At 51.6% G+C, this 20,884-nt stretch overlaps 1 protein-coding gene across 6 annotated transcripts in view; it reads right to left on the bottom strand.

The window, feature by feature from the left end:
* Positions 1-20,884, bottom strand: part of raraa (retinoic acid receptor, alpha a) — a 157,418-nt gene that overhangs the window by 46,602 nt on the left and 89,932 nt on the right. Inside the window, exon 1 of one of the 6 annotated variants that reach the window (XM_069185824.1) lies at positions 64-1,530. The exons of 4 other annotated variants lie outside the window; for them this stretch is intronic. In XM_069185824.1, the coding sequence (XP_069041925.1) occupies positions 64-238 (175 nt within the window). In that variant the 5' untranslated portion in view covers positions 239-1,530. Of the gene's footprint in view, positions 1-63; positions 1,531-20,884 lie in introns of those variants that run through there. One more of the 6 variants, XM_069185829.1, reaches the window with a different exon arrangement.

Below are 20,884 nucleotides of genomic sequence, written 5' to 3'. Positions count from 1 at the left end.
TCGCTCAGACACATGTCCCCCGAAGTGAAACATTGTAACCCAGGAGCAGAAATGTCCACCTACAGTGATTGGAGCCGGTCCAGTGCTGGTTTCTGATGGAGCTGCCGTAAGGGTGGTGCGATCCGGCCACGATCGTCTTTTCCTGGATTAAACATCCTCGGTTCTGGTTGTAGTAATCCACCATTAGGAACGGGTTCGGACTGGGATTTAACCCCACCACGTCCACACTCTCATACATGATGCGTGTTGGCGACTCCAAAAAAAATAAAAATAAAAAAAAACCCGATTGAAAGTAATATCCCAACAACAACAACAAAATCTTCTCTCGGTGGCAGGAGCAACAAGAACTACTCGCACAACTTCTTCTGATTAGCTGTCAAACAACATCTTAGAGGTAGTGACTGTGGGAGATCTCCCCCCCCACCCCACCCAGCCTTGCTGGGGGAAAAAAAAAAGTTTGGCTGTACTGATGATTTGATCTTTTAGAGAGAAAAAAAAACAAACAGCAAAGTTCCGTCCCAGCAAGAAGACCAATCACTGTGGTTGTGGATGAAGTAACGGGCAGTGATTTCAGTGTGGGGTCTGGGTGCAGCAGCTAACTAAGTGGGTCTCCCCGCATGGTCCGAGAACAACTTCATTTGCGGTTTTTGTGCGTGGAAGCGCTGGCTGGAGAGGCGGCGATTCGCATGCTGGCGCGTCTCCCCCTCCGTGTGCTCCCGAGCGGGCCCCGGGCTGCGCTCCCTGCTCCAGACGGGTCCCGCGGTGCCAACTTTTCTCCCGCACCCCGCCACAAAACTGTTTATTTAAAAAAAAAAACTCCACAAAACTGGAGAAGGTAGGCAAGAAGGGAGGCAAAAAAAAAAACTGAAGTTTTTTCTTTAAAAAAAAAATACCGCGACACCCACACGCCAAAAAAACAGCCCAGCTACGCCGGTACAAATCCCGCACGGAACAGGCTGGCGTCGTCAGCCGCTCTCCCCGTACAGGCGCGACATCTTCACGGGCAAGGAGGAGCGCGTCCTCACCTCCACAGCGCAAACGGACCGGACCGGACCACCCTCGTCCTCCTGCCTCGGTGGCTACAGTCTCCTCTTGCCCTGCGACGCTTGCGGTCGACACCGACTGGGGGCAGGCAGGCACGGAGGGAGGGAGGGCGATGGAGTGGAGGAGGGGGGCACTCTTTTTTCAATTTCCTTCCACCACATCGGGGGGGGGGGGAGACCCTCCCCTCCCCAAACAAAACAAAATAAAATAATTTTAAATCCAGCCGAGCGCCTCGGATGTGTCGAGGCGAGAGGCGCGGAAGCTGTGTTTCGCTGGCGTCGCAGATTTCGCGTTTTTAATCCCCCCCGTTTCGCGTGACTCGATCCGTCTCCCCCCCCCCGACTCCGTGTTTATTGCTGTCGTGCGGGGATCTCTCTCCTCTCTCACGCCAAGTCTGTTCCCAGGCAGGGTACCCGCTTGCCCTGCGCCGCAGATTGTGACGGCAGCGAGCAACTGCGACCGGACCCCACCTACCTCCTCTCTCCCTCCCTCTCTCTCCGCTCTCTCTCTCCCTCCAGAGCGCCTCCCCGACTTAACCCTTTCCGGACTCCCGCAGTCACACAGCCCCAGGACCCGGGCCAAACCGCCCGCTCTCTCGGTACAAGCCGCAAACCCAGCGGCTCGGTGGTGATGGTGGAGGGGTGTGTGTGTGTGGTTGAGGGAGGGGAAGAGGATTAACACTTGTCGGTTCGAAATCAAAATAGGGGAGGAGGAGGAGGAGGAGGAGGTGGTGGTGGTCGTCTGAAACAATTTTAAAAAGCAAACTAAAACCGCGCCGCCGCAGTTTTAGGGACATAATAAACACGCACACACACCCCTCCACCCCAACAGGAATGCCTCTCTCGTACAGCACTAAGTGACGCCTCCTCTTCCACCCACGAGCCCAGCTCCCACGCCGTGACGCGGAAGACCCCCTTTTCCCATCGTCCCCTTTTTCTCGCAGGTTTCCCGGTCTCCCCCCGGACTAATTTGCCTAATGTTATGCGGGTGAACTTTTCCTGAACCCGCGGAAGCCGGCCGCCTCACCTCCGGGTGACCCACACGCCGACTCCGGCGCGCTCCTCCGCGTTCCTGTCGCTGACGTCACTCGAGGTTCCCCCACCTGGCCGCTCGTGCGCATTGGCACGCGGAGTCCCCGAAAAGTCCCACCGACTCGCAGGTGGGAGGGAGCTGGTCTGAGAACCGCACAGCACCCAGGCCGACGTTGACCAAAACGCGCACAGTTAAATCTTTCATCTCGCATCGCGCTTCCACACAGCGGAGGCCGCGCACGATGAGCTTAAGAGCGACGGCCTTTCCCCCAGACTTTGAAAAAGTTTGCAAGTTTTCTGTATTTGCAAAACGCCACTTAAAAATAAATAAATAAATAAATAAATAAATAAATAAATAAATGGTTCAGATTGAGAGTCTTTGTTCATGACAGAAAAGAAGTCACTTGTTGAAAGCATGGTCACACACACAGCCTGGCAGATCTAATACTCAAGAATATCATTAGACTGCAATTCCGTGAGGACTAATAGGATCTAGATAGATAATGCCGCACAGTGCCGTGACAGTGAATACGACAGTCACGAGCAATGCAATGGACTTGTTTAGTGCCCTGCAAATTCAGACCAGGTCAGAACAAATGGCCTGTGTCCCTCACAGAGAGCTCTACGGATGGGGATGCACTAGTGTATTATTTATGGTACATTTTGAGGCTGTAATCAGTGTTTTTTCCCAGGGCAAAGTGGACTGATCGGACAGCAGTCGGTCAGTCAGAGGGAACGAGGCCATCTGGAGTGGAAGCAGCCATGTTCTGTGCAGAGGCCCGGGCAGCACGGGGGAAATCCCAGGAAAGCTCCCAGCGGAGCCGAGCCTCGGGCCCGGAGCCTGCCCAGCCTGCCGGGCAGTTCGGAGCTCCGACTGGAGGGCATTCCCCAGGACTCTGCAGGGGAAGGCCTGCTGGGGCCTTGGCAGCAAACTGTGACACTAATTTAACACCAGGGCTTAAACTGTTTACTTTTACTGATAAGGACAGCAGGCGGGGGGGAGGGGAGGCTGAGCTCTGTGCTCTGTGCCATTGGAGTCCATTTCAGAGGAGATTCCAGAGAAGGGACGCCAGGACCAGCGGGACCGGGCGAAGGAAGACTGCAGTGGACATGGCCAGCCCATGCAGGAACGGCTCCCTTCAGATCCCTCCGCTGCAGGGCTACGCTGACTGTGCACAAATGCGCTGGCACAGGACCCATCTGCCTTTCCTGCTTGCCAGTTAACTGCCTGATATCTGTCATTAATGCCCCGTTATGTGCATAAGGGCCTGCTGCAACAGCACCAAAAGGTCAGGAATGACAGCCTCCCCGTTTGAAGGCTGTCTGCGATTGTGAGTAACCTCTGCATGCGGTATGAACTTGGGAAATTAACTACAACATGACTAATTATTCCAGGTCTGGAGGAGAGTCAAAAGAAATGGGGGAGGCCTGCGTTTCCAGCACCAGGATGTTGTACTTGAGGACTTACGTCAGCCGCTGAAGAATGAGTCCCTGGAAGGACCCCAGGCGACACTGACATTCTGTACTGGGAGCCTGGTTTTGCTGGTACAGCCTTCAAATGCTCTGTCATTAAAAGACCTCAGCGCTGCCATATTGGTGAGCCAGTAATTACTTCGAGAGCCACATAATTGAGTGCCACAGCGAAGACACTGAAAAGGAGCTTGCCGGAGAGCCAGAGGTTAAGGGCATGTGGCCTGTGGGCCTGGCAGGAGCCAGCAGCTGCCCAGGAATGCCAGACCTGTGATGGGTGCCAGACTGCCCTCCGTGGGGTTGAGCGAAAGCAAGCCTGCCTGCGCACACACAGTGAGTGGCGGTGGGGCAGGACCCTGGGTCTTTGGGAGGTGAGCAGGAATAATGAAAAGCAGATAATGAGGGTTAGGTTCAGACCAGACTGGGGCTGGGAATTCAGGGAGGTTTATGAGAGGGCAGTGCGGAGGACATCCTGCCTGGATCTTTAGGGTGCGAAAGTATTTTTATTGCCCCCCCCTCCAATCAGAGGTGTTAGGGGGGCAATAAAGATTAGACACTGCCACCAATTTACCCCCAGCCCCCCCGCCAGTGAAGACAGCTGTGCCACAACACCCTATTGTTACAGCGATGCCACCCACTGCCGAGCTGTGAGCCTCTCCAAGATCTTCCGCATCACCTGTTTGCCAAACAGAGACTGAAAGTTTAATGGTGGCTTTCATGGCAAGGGGAGATGGGAAGGTCCTGGCGCAAGTGTCTCCAGCCAGTGTGCAGTCGGCAAGCATGCAAATTACCAAGCAACGGAGCTATCCTGCGTTACATCTTGCACGAGGTGAATCTGGAGTGGCCCCACCACCCTGTCACCTTCTCTGCACCGGCGTAATACTCCCTTCTTCCTGGCGACCTGGCCCCTGTGCGAAATGCCTGCACTCACGCCCTCCTCTGGCCTCTCAGAGCTCACTCGTTTGTTGCCTTGCAAGCTTGTCCGCCGTCATCAGTCCCAGAAGAGCTCACGTCCCGTCGGTGCCCCGCCCCCACGGGAGAGCAGCGACAACGGGGAGAGAGTCATTCCTCCCACATCAGTCAGCCATCACTCCTCAAGGGGGCGTCTGAACGGAGCCCAGGGCTGAAGCCTGGGCAGCAGTCGGGGGGAAAGGTGCGAGCAGCACGCCAGGGCAGAGGAACTCTGGGACACAGATTCCTGAGCTCTTTTTAGATCTTAATAAGCAAAACCAACATGGCTGCCATGGCTGTGGTTCTTAGAAGCCGTAGAACTTGGGGAGGTTCCTGTGCGTCACACTACACAGCGCAGCTCTCCGTATTCAGACTATCTTAGGATTGGTCTCGTCTCTGTGGCTAAGGATCTGTGCCTACAAGGTTGCCGGTTCATATCCCGCGGCCGGCAGAGGAATCCTACTCCGTTGGGCTCCTGAGCAAGGCCCTTCACCCCAGCTGCTCCAGAGGTGCTGTACAATGGCTGACCCTGCGCTCTGACCCCAAGCTTCTCCCTGTCTGTGTGTCTGTCCCCATGGAGAAAAGCTGGGGTCTGCGAAAAGATTAATTCCTAATGCAAGAAATTGTATAGGGCTAATAAAGTGATGTTGTTGTTGTTGAAGCGCTCGCACTGTGCTCCCGTGTTCAGTATAATAGTAACAATTCTATGACTGGAGCCTAGAAGCTGTGCTTTACGTGTTGAATTAGATCGCCAGCCAGACTTTCCGTTTAATTTTCTGGTTTCCTTACAGCCCGACAGCTGGTCGCCTCCGACATCCAGAGCGAGATAAGACCCCGGCGAAGCGGGCAACTGCTGAATCTTGCGCAAGATCTAATGAGATCAGTGCAGGGCTGCAGGGAACCGAACAGCAAGGGGGCAGCCAGCCAGGGAGCGGCCCTTATCCACGCTCGAGAGACTCTGCAGCAGGCAGGAGAGTAAACACCTTCAGCCGACTCTGTGCTCATTCCATCTGCGGTGAGCTGAAGCGTTCCAAGCAGTGCCGGATCTTATTCCCGTGATGCCACAGTAAAAAAATATATATATATATCTGCCTGCCCGCATTTCTGCTCAGCAGAATTCCAAGAATCCAGCTGGCACCTCCGCCTTCCTCATTCCACAGCGCCGAGCGACACAGCGCTCTTAAAGACACAGAGTGTGCTCACCCACGTCCACGGCTCTCCCCACTTCCCTTCCCAGCAGACGTGCGCCGATACCCCTGCTGCTGTCGATGCCGCGCGGCTGGATCTGTCTAGGTTGCCATCTTGGCATGCAAACGAGCTAAACCAACCAGCCAACAGCCTTTGCAAAGGCCACCCGGTACACTTGTAGGTGCACGGTAGAGGCTGCAATGGAGCTGAGGGCGTAGTGTGGCGCACAGGATCTTCCCCAGCTCACCTCTCTGTGTTCAGACTGTCTTAGGTTTGGTCTTGTGTCTGCGGCTTTTGTCATTCACCCTGCCCAAAGCGCTCGCACTGTGCTCCTGTGTTCAGTATAATAAGAAGAATAATAATTTTATTATCAGCACCGCTCTCTATCGATTCGGAATGACCCGCTCTTGGTCAATCCCTTGTAGGGGCACTGGGGAGATGAAGACAACTTGCAGGCTGCTGCAGGGATGTGCTCTGTCATGTCAGGCCGCAATGCCAAGATGCAAGAATACAGCGCTTCACTCACATAACAGTGCAGGCGCACCTGGGGATAGGCAAACAGCAGGGGTCTCTGCTGTGCACAAAGTAAAAAAAAAACCGAACCCCACAAGTCCCCAAGGTGCTTGGGCAATCGGGCTACAGCCTGGCAAATCCCAGCCAGGTCTGACTAAGCACAGAGATCGGGCCTGAACCAGCAATTCCTGTACCACTATAACACAGGTCCTTTATATTCTCAGCTTTTCCGCTGGATCTGCAGTCAGCCTACTTTAAGAGCTCAGAAAAGATAGATATTCAAAAACACACTCTCAGCTATGACCCTCCTAATGTTCCAATACTTTTAAGAAGTGTAGGTGTTAAGGGAGGGGGCAGGAAACACTGTCCTCAAATCAAAGTCAGGCTCGTGTGGGTAATTGACATGAAAAAAGTGCATAACAAGTATGTTGTGTGCCTCCAGCAAGCACCAAGAGAAGATATACAGAAGACTATATACAGTAATTCCTTGCATGTGGCACAGCAGGATCTGCTTATAGTTAGACACACAAAATGTGGTAAGTCCTTGACATACATCTGTAGCACAGTAATGAGCAACACTTGAGTCGAAACCCACTTGAAGACTACATGCTGAAAAGCTTCCTAGATGAATAGGAAAGGACTTGTTAATTATCTGTTTTGCCAACGAGAAGCAAAATGACTCTTGTGAAAGCCTATGTCATTATCTCTTTAATGTGTCCAAGCACAGGTTCCTGTGGTACTCAAGAGGATGACCTTCGTAGGGCCTGCGTCGTGGGGCACACAGCCCTGCTCTGTCCGACTGCTCATTTGAAGCCCCATCCTGCTATTTTCACCTTGTCCTCATCTCTGCAGACTTTACAGAAGTATCTCAGATACTTTGGTATCCAGAAGTTCAAGTCAGTAGCTGCGTCAGCATGTGTAGGCTGCAAAGGAAAAGGTGAGGATTTATTCCATGCTGAAAGGAAAAGAAGAGAGACAATATTTTGGCTGTGGAGCCTTCTTCAGGTGCCACACCTGCCGAAACGCTGCGTCTCTTTTTTTTTTTTCAGCATCAAATAAACCTTTACCCTGTTACTTTGGTATCCTGCAGTATCAGACCGCAAAGGAAAGAGAGCTCAATTCAAGAATGTATGGTCACGCCAAAACAGTGTTACACGCCGAAACACTGAACGCACATATTGCCATCTAGAACAAAGAGGCTTTTTTAAAAACAATATTGTTTTTCCTCAGTGCGTAAACTGCTGCGGGCAGGACAGTAACTGTGCCTGGTATTATCTCCCCCTGTGAGTCCCAGCCACTTAACGAATATAACACTTAGCAGACTGGCACAGATAATCCTGATGAAATGATCCCAAGGCTGCTGTAACTAGCTGGGAATGCTGATTGCTTAATTCAAGTGTCTGCTCCTTTCCCTGCACTGAAGCTGGCACGAGATGTGTGTGGAGCCCAAAAAGAATGAACGAGATCAGCACAGTTAAGCACAGGATAGGTGAATGTTAACTTGTGACGTGCAGGATGACTAGATCAAACACTCTGGGGGTGACAGGGCTGAAGGTGTGCTCTGCCTTCTGGGGTCCCATGTGGAAACAGTGCAAGACCCTGCTGATGCTCTGGACGAGAACGGAAACGGGGTTACACCCCACATCCCAAAGGTTCAAGCACACTGGCGATGACACTGCCAGCCCCCGTGTTCCCCGTCCGAGATGCCCATCGAGACGCTGAGAGAGTCGGGGTGGGGTTCGTGCACGCTCACAGGACAGCCAGTGCCTGTGCGTGCGATTTGTCTCCTGGAACCCGGGGCTGATCCTGCCGAGCGATGTGAAATGTAAAAATGTGCCGAGCCAGTTCAAATGTTAATGGAACATCGAAAATCCCCTGCTTAGCAAGCAGGTTGGGGAACAAAGGCACCATAGAGCAGCAGCTTGCGGTGCCTGAACATGACAAATGCTGGAGTGAAAGGGGAGGCAGGGGGTAGGCACTGTCCCAGGGTGGAGGGGAGTGTGGTTTGGGAATGGATAACCTGACCCTCATTAAACAGAAAAGCACAGTGATGGGGGTGCCATCATCAGCATTTCAAAGGAATGGGGCCAGGGAGAGAAGATAGCCGGTCCCCTCCTCTTTCACTCCCACCTCCCACCGAGCCCACCTTTACCACAGGGTGACTCTTTGTGCTCTTCAGGAATGCAGAGCTGCAGTGGGCAGGCAGCACAGCCTGTTACTGAACTTAACGCCTGCCTTCTAAAAAAAAAGACATCCCCGTCATGGACCAAAGAAATAACAGCAAACCATTCCCAAAAACGGATTACACATCAGGCTTCAGGAGAAGTTTGTATCTGAAATGTCAAGCGGCAAGCCAAATCTTTCTGTTATTCGCTGTGTTTTTTTTTTTTATTCTGACCCTGCACAGATCGCCTCAGTTTCATAATAACATCACTTTATTAACCCTTTACAATTTCTTGCATCAGAGAATTGCATCTATACCTCTGAGCTCATCTGGGCTCTGGTAAAATGGGCACAGGTTGCTACAACTCCACAACGATAAATGCAAAAATTGAACAGAATTATTTATCTAGACGCAAATTGTAAACGGCAGCAGCAGCAGCAGAACAGTTTCCGATATAGGTAACAGATATTGAAGATATGCAGAGGTCCAGCCAGGACAGGGTCAAGCAGACTTCAGCTACTCTGGTTTTCCAGCAGGGAACAGTGCTGGGAGAGTGCCATTGTTGCAGTGATAGCCAGCTCATCCATAACTCGGAAACTACAACTGCTTACAGACTCCGAGATAATATGTCAAAATGTTGCACGTGCCATCGTGCAACTGCGAAGAGACATCTCATTTTTTAATCCCCCAGCAAGGTGTTTAATCATTGTGGTGCACACCAAATCTGATTAACGCCAAGCATGTTCAGCATTGTAAATTAAAAGTCGCACTGCAAAATTGCATTTCTGAAAATGAGGTCTGCCCACCCCACTGTATAAACAAGATGTGCCTGATCTATCTGATAAGAAACTTTGCATAAACTGATTGTTAAAACAGGGGACTGTGAGAAAACTGTTCTCCTAAGAGATACTGGTAACAATAAAAACAAGCACCTTTTGTCGCAGTTTCCTTTGTTGTCACTGATCTGTTCAAGCTACTGTGAATCACATTTCTTCATAATTTATGAGCTATTCTGAGCAGTACACGGAGTTCGCTGGTGCTTCCATATTGAAAGAGAATCAGAAAGTGCTTGATGTACAGTATAGTCTTTCGAACCCAGCAGTGATACAGATTTATGGACATAAAAATAAGCTCTAAGTAGAAATACAGCTCTAGCAAAACTCTTCAGGGTTTCTTATAATCTCATCTTGAGTTATGAAACCCTGTACAAAAAGAAATGATAAATCAGAACTTAAAACACATAAAAAGACCAACTACCAGAAACAGATTAAGTCGGGAATGTGCTGTCAAACATGAATCATGCTTAAACCATTACAAAGACGGTGCAGTTATCAGCCTTGGACCTTTTCTGGAAAATGCTGCCCTACAGCTACCCTGGAAATTGGACTGAACCACAGCTGGTTGAGACAAGATATAGAGAAGCACAACGCATCTTTTGCAATCATGGCTGTAGTGTTTGAAAACCAAAGGCCACCAGTCTAAGTTCTTGCTGGAAATTAGCAAATAAAAAGCGATCATCCATCCAGCAGTTCCTGAAAAGACACCAAGGTGTCTGGTTTAACAACATGGCTAGGGTGCTTTTCCCACACAACACGCCCTTGTCAGCAAACCTGTGAGCACTGGCGGGTGGTGGTTCAATACAAGCAGATCAGAGCTAGTTTAGTAAACACAAGTGAAGTTAAAGAGCTGCAGTTATGAGCAGGTAAGGATCTCCACCTTGTACGCTCATCAAAATGCAATTTCCATTACAACGAAGAAAAAAAGGGTCATGGGACTTTCTGAAATCTTTTCATTACACCTGAGGAATTAAATTGGCGAGGTTATTTCTCGCATCTCTCCCTGGATTGATCCCACAGCGTCCCCCCGGTCTGCTCTGCAGTGGGTCTGCTGGTGCTTACTAGCCATGCATGCTGCAGGGTGGTGGGGGATACACTTGAGTGAGGAATGAAGTGAGTCCCTTCTCATACGTAATGCCATTTGAGATCCTTTGTCATGAAAAGTACTACGTAAATGCAAAGAATTCTTATCAGAAATTGTTATGCAACCGAACAGAAAAAATAGCACAGCAAATCTGCCCCAGACACGAGATCTGCTTCACTAATGCCCCATCCATGAGAGACTGCTGTTACTGTTAACAGCTGTATTCCACTCTCCTTGCTCCTGTTTCATTCACACTGCTGTAATTATTATTGACCCAGCGTGCCTGGCCAGTGCCATCCGAACCAGGGGCCGCAGTGTGAGCACTTTGGGCATGGAGGATGACTGCTATACAGCCCAGGGACAAGACCGAACTCTGACGGGCTGTTTTTCATCTCCTGACAGTACAAGTCCAACCTTTGCTGGCTGTGGGCTTGCGAGTATAAACCGAAACACCCCCGTGGGATTTCAGCCAAAAAACACAGGCTTCAGTAGTGCTTGTTCGACATTGCAGCTGACACGACGCAGAAGGAGGAAATCGCTGCCCTGCGAAACCTCAGCCTTCTCCCTCAGCAAAAAGCCTCATCCCTTCAAAAAAATGAAGTCGGACAATATTTAACCAGAAGCGATGTGTCATCAATCTAGAGTTCAAGCCTCCCTTTCACTGTTTCCCTGCCATTGTAATTCTCCGTGTGCCCCCACCCACCCACCCCGATTAAAAATTTCGGCTTTTGTTCAACCTTATATCTTCTCCGCCCCCCCCCACCCTTCCCAGAGAAGCAGAAGATGTTACAGCCGGCCGGGCTCCTGGAGAACACCACAAGCCCTCTGCCTGCGAGACTCTCGCCCCCTCCTGCCTCTCCCGGCTGGCTCTTTGATTCAAAAAGAAATAATTTATCCAACTCATCCCGTCTGCGCAGTGCTGCCGAAGAAAAAAATCCTTTTTAAAACCCCTTCTCCGGCTTCCCAGCGCCAACCTGCGCCTTCGCTGACAGGATGATAAAGGGCCGAGCGGGGAGGAGGAGGAGGGTGGTGGTGGTGTGGTGGGGGGGTTCTCTCTCTCTTTTCTTTATCTCTTTCTGTCTTCCCATCTTCCCATTCATTTTTCAGAGGGCCAGAGAAACCAGGGGGGGCTGGCTGGGGAGGGGAGGGGAGGGGCAGTGGTTGGGGAGAGTGTGTGCATAGGGGGGGGGCGGTTGGGGGGATGCTGATCCGTTTTTAGGTGGGGAAGCGGCACCAAACTTTAAACTGGCAGCAACAGAGATTTCTTGCGATCGGTGGCTGACAGTGGCACAAGATCTTTTCCAGGGACACTGGGAAGTGAAGTTCAGAGGTGGAAAAAAGTCCTGGCTGAAAATCCTGACACTAATGGTCAAACATTATCCAGTGTGTTCAGGAAACGCCCTGCGAGGTCTCTGGAGCTCTGGCCTGACACTGCAGTGACGAAGTTGTGACACAGAGGAACGCAGAGCAGAACAGCCTGATGGGATCTGCGTTTTCTGACGCTGCCTTGTTTCTTTCATGGTATCTTTGACAAAAATTCCTAACAGAAACACGTCAAGGGGTTAAAGCCAAGAAAATAAAAAAGCAGAGTTTAAGATTGGTGAGGTGGGTCCAGTCATTACACCGTCAAGTTCTGCAGAGAGGGGGGGAGGACTGTGTCAGGATGAGGGTGTGAAGGACACACTGTGCCTCTGGGGAAGAGAGCAGAGCCTCACAGGCTGCACAACACTAATTCTGCCTCCAACTCTCCGTGAGTCACCCTGTGCAAGTCACCAAACCTCCCTGGGGCTCTCTGCCTCCGAGGGGTGTCACTGGCAGTAATTACAAACACACAGTTCACACAATTCCGGACTCGCTCTGAATAAACACCTCCCTAAACAGCTGCCCATCTTCTCTTTTAATCAGCCAACAATCCAGAAAAGACACGGACAACCTGATCTCTCCTCCGGCTGACCTCTCTCTTCTCCCTTCACTGTTGCTTGCACACGCAGAATTATCCCTAATCCAAGACATGCGCTACTTCCGAGATCAAAAGAAGTGAACCCGGAAAAAGAGAGAGAGAATGTGAACGGCAGCTCGAAACATCATAACCTCCCCTCCCCTCCCCACCCACCCCGACTCACGCAATCCACCTAACAAAATACCCCTCTCAACATCTCTGGTGTTTTTTCACACTCCGAGCAGACAAGCAGTTTAATCCCAGTCACCCAGAGTCCCTGGGCCCTGGCAGCAGCAAGGAGAATTAAATCAAGCCGCCGGCAGAGACAGAGTACCACCGAGTACCTCCCGGCTCCCCAGAGGCTAGGGGGTCTGCAGAGTGAAGGACTGTTATTAACCGCTGAGAGAACAGCTCCAGGAGCTGCTTGCTATCTGCAAGACAGCCGCTGCAGCTCGCTTGCAACTGAAGCGTGCACCTAATATATTCACCTGTCCGCAACGCCCCTGCACCGGCGATATCGCTAGAAACGTGTTTGTGCAAACAGGAACACATCCGATCGGCTGCGTTTCCCCGGCCAGCGCTTGCCGCCACAGAAGGCGTGCCGGAGCCCCTTCAGTCAGGTGCCACTCCATGAACGGCATTTTTGCTTTGTCACTTCCTGTCCCTCAGCTGGTGGTGAAGGCACAGATCATGCCGAGTTCCCAGGGCAAGGTCAGCGTGAGGAAAGAGAGGGCGGGTCTGGGTGCTGAAGAAGGAGATCCGTCCTTCCCCAGCAGCTCAGGACAACAACATCCCAGGATGCCCCAGTGCCAAACCTTGTGGCCTGCTGGCAACAAGAAAGGGGACTGGAAGAAGTGTGCCAATCCTTCAATCCAAGAAGACTTTAAGACTCCACCACTTTCATACTGCCCCACGTCCAAAAAAGCCTCTTGCATCCTCTAGAGAGGTCTACCACTCCCCCTAAATGTATATATACAGTGTGCGCTAATAGTACAGCACACACACAGCAGGATTACAGGCTGACCCACAACCTACTTGGCTCCAGCTTCCTAGCCTGGATGATCTCCCCTCCCTGCATCCGGTTCAGTGTCCCTGCACTCCAGCTCCTCTCTGGGCTTGCTTTTCTCATTACCGAGAGCGCAAGAAGCACGCGCTCCCTTCCCCACCTTGACGAGACCTGCCTGCGGGACGTCACCGGGGCGCAGCAGAAGCCCACCCCGCTGGCCTGCGGCCCGCAGGGGCAGGAGTCGCAGCGCGGGGTAAGGAAGGAAGGAAACCACGCTGCCCCGTCGATGGCTTTTTCATCGCCCACCCTCACGCCGATTGACGGTGGCACACCTCGCCGGCGCAGTCCGCGCCGGAAGAACAACGGAAAGCATCTTCTGCACGGAGCGCGGTGCCACACAAACCGGCAGAAAGAGAAGGGCTTTCTCCAGCGACACAAAGAAAAGAAATCCCCAACGTGATGCCCCTGAAGAGCCACTTTAACACTGACCCGGGCAGGCGGGAGGAGCGGTGCCCAGCGGCACTCGGGCGTGCTGCGCGCTCCATCCGGGGAGAGGCTCTCGAGGGAGGCCTGGAGCTGCCAAACAGCCCGCGAATCACTCTTCTTCTGGTGCTGGCGAGGAAGAGGAGGGGGGAAACGGGACCAGGCGCTGCACTGCCAGCGGGTCTCCTTCCTCGCTCCCCCTCCGGGCCGGTACTCTCCGCTCTTCCTGCACCAGACTGGACTGCCGCTCAGTGTCGGCCCAGGTGACGATTCTGACCGCCTGTGCCGATTGTAAGACTGTCGCTGTGGTTGTTGCGACGCGTCAAAGCAAGAAGAAACGCTGTTTTTTTAATGACGTGAAACGATCTGTCCCTGCGTCGTCTTTGGGCGTTTTCGCACCTACGCTGGCTTCCGGGGGGACTGGGGCCGGCCGGCTCGAACCCGCTGGTCTGTGTGGCAGGAGCCCCTCTCCCTCCTTGCCAAGTGCCTCGCTCTGGAGCACGCGCCAGGCTGCGCCGCACAACCAGACACCTAGGTGTCAGGGGTCAAGTGCTGGGAATTAACGCGAGCCGGAGGGCCCGGACCTCAGGAGCTAATCCCTGAGAAGACTGAATTCGCTCTCCCCCCGCAGGGCAGCATCAGAAGGCCAAGTGTTCAGCCACGCTGCTTTGCCTTCTGCGGAGCAGGGCTGTGGATGGAACTGTGTTGATGTGCGTTGCTAGGTTATTACGAGACATGCATACCCGATGAAACTGCACGCGCTGCCATGCGTCTGCAGAATGCCGAACAGATACAAGCTAAATCACCTCCAACCCATTTTTCTGACTAATATCACTGTCTGTCTGTGGTTATTACTAGCAGCTACAAGACTCATTTCAATCCCATCAGAATAACAGCAAACACCGAGCATGTGAAGAGGACATAGGCAACCCACATGGCTTGGCTATGTCACACTGCATGATACCGTCCTTGTGGAGTCCCGGAGTTTTTCAAGTTACTTTATGTACTTGATCAGTTTTTGGGGTTTTTTTTTGCCGTTAAATAAGATAAATAAGTTACACTTGTAAGGCTGGAGCCTTGTAGACACAGTCTACTCAAAGCACTTTTATAGATAATGGGGACTCCCTTCCACCATCTCCAATCTGTAGCCCCACCTCGATGATGCCATGGCAGCCAAACTGCACCCACCTTCGCTTAGCTTTCCCTGGAGGTCTCCTACCCAGGTACTGGCCAGGCCTCAGACCTGAGCTTCAGTGGGGCTGCCAGCTGCGAGCTGCAGGCTGATACAGTTTAACGTTTTAATCTAAGCCGCTCGTGCAGGGAGAGAGATCTGTGAGCATCCCGCAGGCATGTGATTAGTGATTAGTGAAAGCACAAGACCTGCTGGACTGAGCCCTGAGCTACTGCCCCACCAGGCGGCACCCCTCCCAGCGCTGGACGGCGGGCTGGGTTTTCTCACAGCGGTTTATTTATAAACGACACCCCCCCCGTCTGGAGGCAGGCTGCCAGGACAGCCGTGCTGCAGCTCCTGCAGGAAGACACCCATGATCACTCGTTTCCGATAAATAGACTTCTCTATAATTAACTTAAATGATTTACCGTCTGCTGCGCAGTCCCCCCGCCAAGGCGACATACGAACATCAAGCCTCCAGCTTACAGCCTCACAGAGCTAAATGCAGCCCTGCAGCTGGCACAGGGCCCCTGTGCTCTGGGGGTCCGGCTGCATTGGAGTCCCCGCCCTCCTCGGGAGGAAGCACAAAGGGTGCAGTGAAGTAATCCTGGATCTGCTCTTTTACAAGCCACCACAAAACACAGGCTCACAGAAAAAAAAAAAAGAGTATCCGAAAACTTACAGGAGAGAGGAGTCTGGGACCAGTTTGATGCTGTCAGCTAAATGCATCGCAGAAGCTTTGAGCTTTTTCTTCGTTTTGTACCACCCCGCCTCGTTTGCACAAAAAATACCCCCCCAAAAAACTCTCAAAAACCCCACCAGATCTTTGTTACCTGGGGCCGAGCTGCTACACGACCTGGAAGGGAGATGTTAATCCATGGGTTGGCACTCAAGTTGGGGAATCGCAGCAGAGCTGCTGCTCCAGGACAGGGAGCAGAGCAGGCCATGGGGAACACCGATCCAGTTGAAAAGGCCAAAAAAAAAAGACTACAAAGGACTGAAATATTCTCCCTCACTTTCTAACACGCTAAATATAAAACCTCATAAAAGTTCAAAAATGCTTATTTTTACTGTATAATACTGTATTTTCTCAGGTTATGTTAGCACTTATTTTGCTGAACGGGGGTGACATGAGATCTTAAATGAGCAAATAATCAGGATCAATGTTTCATCAGAAGGACAGCGCGACGCCCCTTTCTAGGAGAACGGCACACTGGCTAGGAAACTCACTTCCTGCTGGAAGAGCGCCACCTACTGGTCCACCATCACCACTTATAGCACCAAAACTGGTTTTACTTTTTTTCCAAGGGTAAACAGAACCCTGCAAAAATACTGTTGGGTCACTGTGCTCTCTTCGGCCTGTTCCTTACCCAGTACTACGATCCGGCATCGCCCTCTAACACAGCAAGGCGACAACGTCTGCAGTCAAATTCAAGCACCTTCAAGAACGGCGACCCATTCGATGACAGGTTAATTAAAACTGTACACTGAAACCCGAAAACCACCCGAAACCCCAGAACTCTGCAGAGGGCTTTTGCAGAAGCAATGTGCGCAGGGCGAACAGTCCTCAAACGGTGAGAGCTGGGAACTGAGACTGATGAGGACTCCTGCACTGAAAGGCACAATAGCAGCCCTGTGTCTTTAACCAGGGCCTTTCTCTGAGGGCTGAATGCCACTTTGCCAGCTTTATTTATGTAATTTACGTTTCCCTTCGTTATACTACAGCCGGCCCTCGTAAAACACCCCAGCCTCTTTGTGTGCGTGTCTGTGAGAGCCGGCCAGGAGACCCCAACATACTGAGCCCAGAGCCGCTCACCCACTGCGCCGGCGCTGCTGGACGGGGGCCAGGATGAGATCCGATCGGGCCATCAGCACCGGGCTCCCTCCCAGCTCCTGAATTCCCTCCTTTGGAATGGGCTGCCATTCCAAAGGGACTACCTCCTTCCCAGTTTTTAGTATGCAGTTAAAAACCTGACTTGTGAAGATGGCGTACGGATCAGGCATGTTTTTGGCATTTCCGTGCGGACTTGCCCTGCCCCTGAGCCCACACGCATTCTTCTGAAACTGGTTTGGATGTGCTTTTAAAGTGCTCCGAGATGAATGTGCAAATGCACCTACAGTATATTAACAATGGGTGAGGATGCACTCAAGAGTTCTTCATTACAAGCCCCCAATACCATTACAAAAACACAATTCAACTTCCACTTTGCATTCTTCCAGCAAGAGATTTTCTTCTTTCTAACTGGTCATCATTGTTCCATGTTATTAAAGTCTCCAAACTAACACAGGATTCTGAGAGAGCTGGAAAACACCATATAGCCAGCCTCTTTAACGTTATCATTAATTAAATGCTCCCACACAAAAATGTAAAAAACGCTATTTAAAAACACATCCAGGGAAAGCTTCTTTTGGTGCACAGCATGTGTTGTGTTCTGCCGTTTCCTTGTGTTACAACAACAAACCTCCCTTTAAAAACACAATTAGCGCTCGTTGCATCTTCACCAGATCCCAATGTAGCAAAACATTACCCTGTGGGCCTAGATAAATTTAAATTATTAACTTCATTTATTTTAATCAGTACAGCTATGATTGTGCACTCCCTTCATTTCCATTCTGTTGAAAACCATATTTCCTGGGTGCTTTGTTCACCAACTAGCACCCAATAATGATAAACCAGTTAAACATGCATCAGTTAGTATCTGCAAAACTGGACTGCAAGGGCGGAGCGGTGGCTCTGTGGCTGAGGAGCTGTGCCTGTGGCTGGAAGGTTGCAGGTTCAAATCCCACAGCTGGCAGAGGAATCCTACTCCGTTGGGCCCCTGAGCAAGGCCCTTCACCCCAACTGCTCCAGGGGTGCCGTACAATGGCTGACCCTGCGCTCTGACCCCAAGCTTCTCTCCCTGTCTGTGCGTCTCATGCAGAGCAAGCTGGGGTCTGCGAAAAGAGCATTCCTAATGCAAGAAATTGTAAAGGGGTAATAAAGTGATGTTATTAGTATTATTAAAACGGGCTCCAGGATTAGCGATCAGTGCTGCAGGAGTGATGAGGCACAACACCCATGCTCTGTGAACGGCAGCCGTGTCCTTGTTTTGGATTTAGTTGAAGTTTTCGCGTGTTAAACCTGGAAACTCAATCTGTCAAAGGGAAGTTCAATGGGACATCGCTTGATAAGAAATAAGCACTAAAATCACAGATCACTATGCATGTTCCTGGACGTTTCATACCAAGATCAATGGTGTCTTACCAGTGTTTGGCTCCTGCGGGTCTGTGCATTAATTTGCCCTCCTGGGCTATTTGTGCAATTACTTAATGACTTCACTACAAACTGGCTGGAACAACTCCATGTCCTCAAATCCACTGCGTTTGGAAGCCTTTCTTCCCACAATACATCCACATACTTAATTGATCTTTATCATCTCGCACTGGATCGTTAATTACATAGGAAACAAAGAGCCCTGTAACAGAGCAGATACAAGAGACCCTTTTCTGGGCTTGTGCACCACAGAGTGAATTGAGAATCTGTTACATTATTTTCCATAACGGCCTGCCTCTTGACTCGAGCCACTGTGTCGCCGCACAAACAAGAACATGAACAGTGTGGGAGGAGGATCAGAGGAGGTCTCAGCAAGGAGAATACCAGATTTACAGATGTCAAATCGAGGAGGAACGTTTCCAAGTATAGGAACACAAGGTGTGCAAACGAGAGGAAACCACTTGGCAATTTCTAGATCACTGGATGTCCAGTAGGTGATGGATCTGAGGATCTTACCCAGCTATTTCTTGAAGGAACCCTGGGATCCATTTCGACAGGGTGGAAGGGAAGCTTGTTCCAGACTCCCACAACTCCTTGCGTAAAAACACGCCACCAGTTCCCAGTTTCAAATGCAGAGAAACAGAGAAAAGGAGCAGTGAAGATCCCTTCGTATATTACATTCATTCATTCTGCTTAGGTTGTTTTCTAGTCCGGAATGAACACGGCAGTGAAGAAAAGTAAATTCATGCCTTGAACACACTGTGCCACATTCTCAGTCCCTCCAGGCCAGTGCAGCTTACACACACTCCCAGTACACCACAGGAAGTATAACTGCCTGACAGAACTGCAAGAATCAAGTATAATCTCTTATTTTTCCGTCTCTTACTTCAGAGATCCCAGCTATTTTCAATGCATGGGGGAGCCCTTATGATGCTGAGGCTCACTACTGCGCAAGGCAGGGAAAAAAAGCAGCCGATCACCTGCTGGCACAGAGCTGCCCGGGCGACATCACCACAGAGCAGTCCGTGCGCTGGGAATATGAACAGGCGATGCCTTGGCCAGAGGGAGAGAGGCTTCTGTGCACAGCGCCCTCTGGTGCTTGGAGCAGGGGCAGCGGTGCAGCTCCCGTGGCGACAGCAAAGGGTGTTGCCATGGTTCCCAAAGGCAGCGCAGGGGTCACCAGGCCACCCCCCCCCAGCGCCTTTTCAGACCCCACTGACTCATCTGGCCCCAGGCCGTGAGCGTGAAACCTTCTCACAACATCCTCTCCCACCAACACCACCACCACCACACACTGAAAATTAGATCGCGTCTTATAACAGAACGTCCTCTCGCCATCGCTAATATCACACTCGCTGCCAGAGCCGAGATCCTGGGGCCACAGACTCTGTTCGGCGTTACTCTCGCCTTCGCTTGAAAGAGCGTTAACGAGACCTTTCTCGAAACTGCGATCTGCCGGGGGCCTTTCCTTTCTCACACGTCCGCGCAGCAGAGCTCGCTGCGATCGACGCGCCCTGGGAACTGCACGACGACGCCGTGCCTTCCTTTGAGGAACACACATTGCTGACTTTGGAGGAGTCGGGCATGAGTTTGCTCGTCTGTTATTTTATCGGTGTGTGGGTGGATGTATCTCTGTTTCAAGGAAAAAGTTGTTGCCTTTTAAATGCCAGCACTTCACCAAAAAAGAGGAGCCATTCATTTCTGAACGCTTGAGACACGCAGATAAGGGCGATATCAATGTGAGGCAACAGGAGAATTCACACATGCAAGATCCTCAGGTTTTCTTTTACAAAAGAGGGACTGATCGTAAGCTTAAGTCATTTCTTTCTGCATTTTCATATTTTCCAGCCTCGAGATTATATATGCATGTATCTGCACATTCGCGTGTGCCTCATCTTATCTGGCCAATGCAGGGAGCACAGCGCCGGTCTTATCGTACAGCTGCACTCCTGTCACGGGGGACACGCAGGGTGGGGTGGGGTGGGGTGTGAAAGCCCGAGAGCGGGCACACGCAACGCCTCATTGAAAAGCGACTGTCGCCGCTCATTGAGAAACGCGAAAGGCTTTCTGCAGCAGGTCTACCCAATGCATCTCATCAGCAGCCGAGCGTGTGGTGCGCGCACGGCGGTCTCGGCAGAATTCTTTTCTCTCCCCTTTGTTCCGATCCGCGGCATGTTCCCGGGCCAGGCAGGGTCGGGGTGCCAGATTCCCACTTTTTGCACGACAGCCAGAGGATGCTCTAGCGAGTGAGGGTGGGCACGTTCTAAGGGAGCCCGAGGGGGGGGGGGGGGAGCCCAGGCTTCCTGTCTAAGAGCTGTGACCCTCACGGCCTGCAGCAATCTGTCTTGAAGGGGACGCCGCTGCCCCTCATCATTGAGTCATGCCTTTGCTAAATGAAGTCGGACTGATGTGTTATTTTAATCAAGTCTGCCTGCCGGCATTAATTATTTACAACATTAGTGGAGTGGGAGCCCTGGAAGAAGAAGAGAGGAGGGGGGGTAGAGAGCCAGGGGGGAATGAGGAGGGAGGCAGAGGGATGGAGGGGAGCGTTCCAGATCCAGATCGGGAAAGGATGGAAAATTTGGGAGAAATGTGGGAATTTGTTTTTGAACTGGCACGGGTACGAGAGTGTCTCGGCTTCCCGTCCAGCGGCAGGATGGGGGTTCTCACGCCAGGGCAATCGGAACACCGGGAGGAAAGTGGGGCTCGGCAGCACCCCCAGTTCCTGAACTGCTCAGCCTAGAGGGCGGC

Source organism: Lepisosteus oculatus, chromosome 28 (assembly GCF_040954835.1).
Source record: "Lepisosteus oculatus isolate fLepOcu1 chromosome 28, fLepOcu1.hap2, whole genome shotgun sequence".
NCBI lineage: Eukaryota > Metazoa > Chordata > Actinopteri > Semionotiformes > Lepisosteidae > Lepisosteus > Lepisosteus oculatus.
The sequence above is the reverse complement of the archived record's forward strand: the minus strand, read 5'-3'. Positions and strand labels throughout refer to the sequence as shown.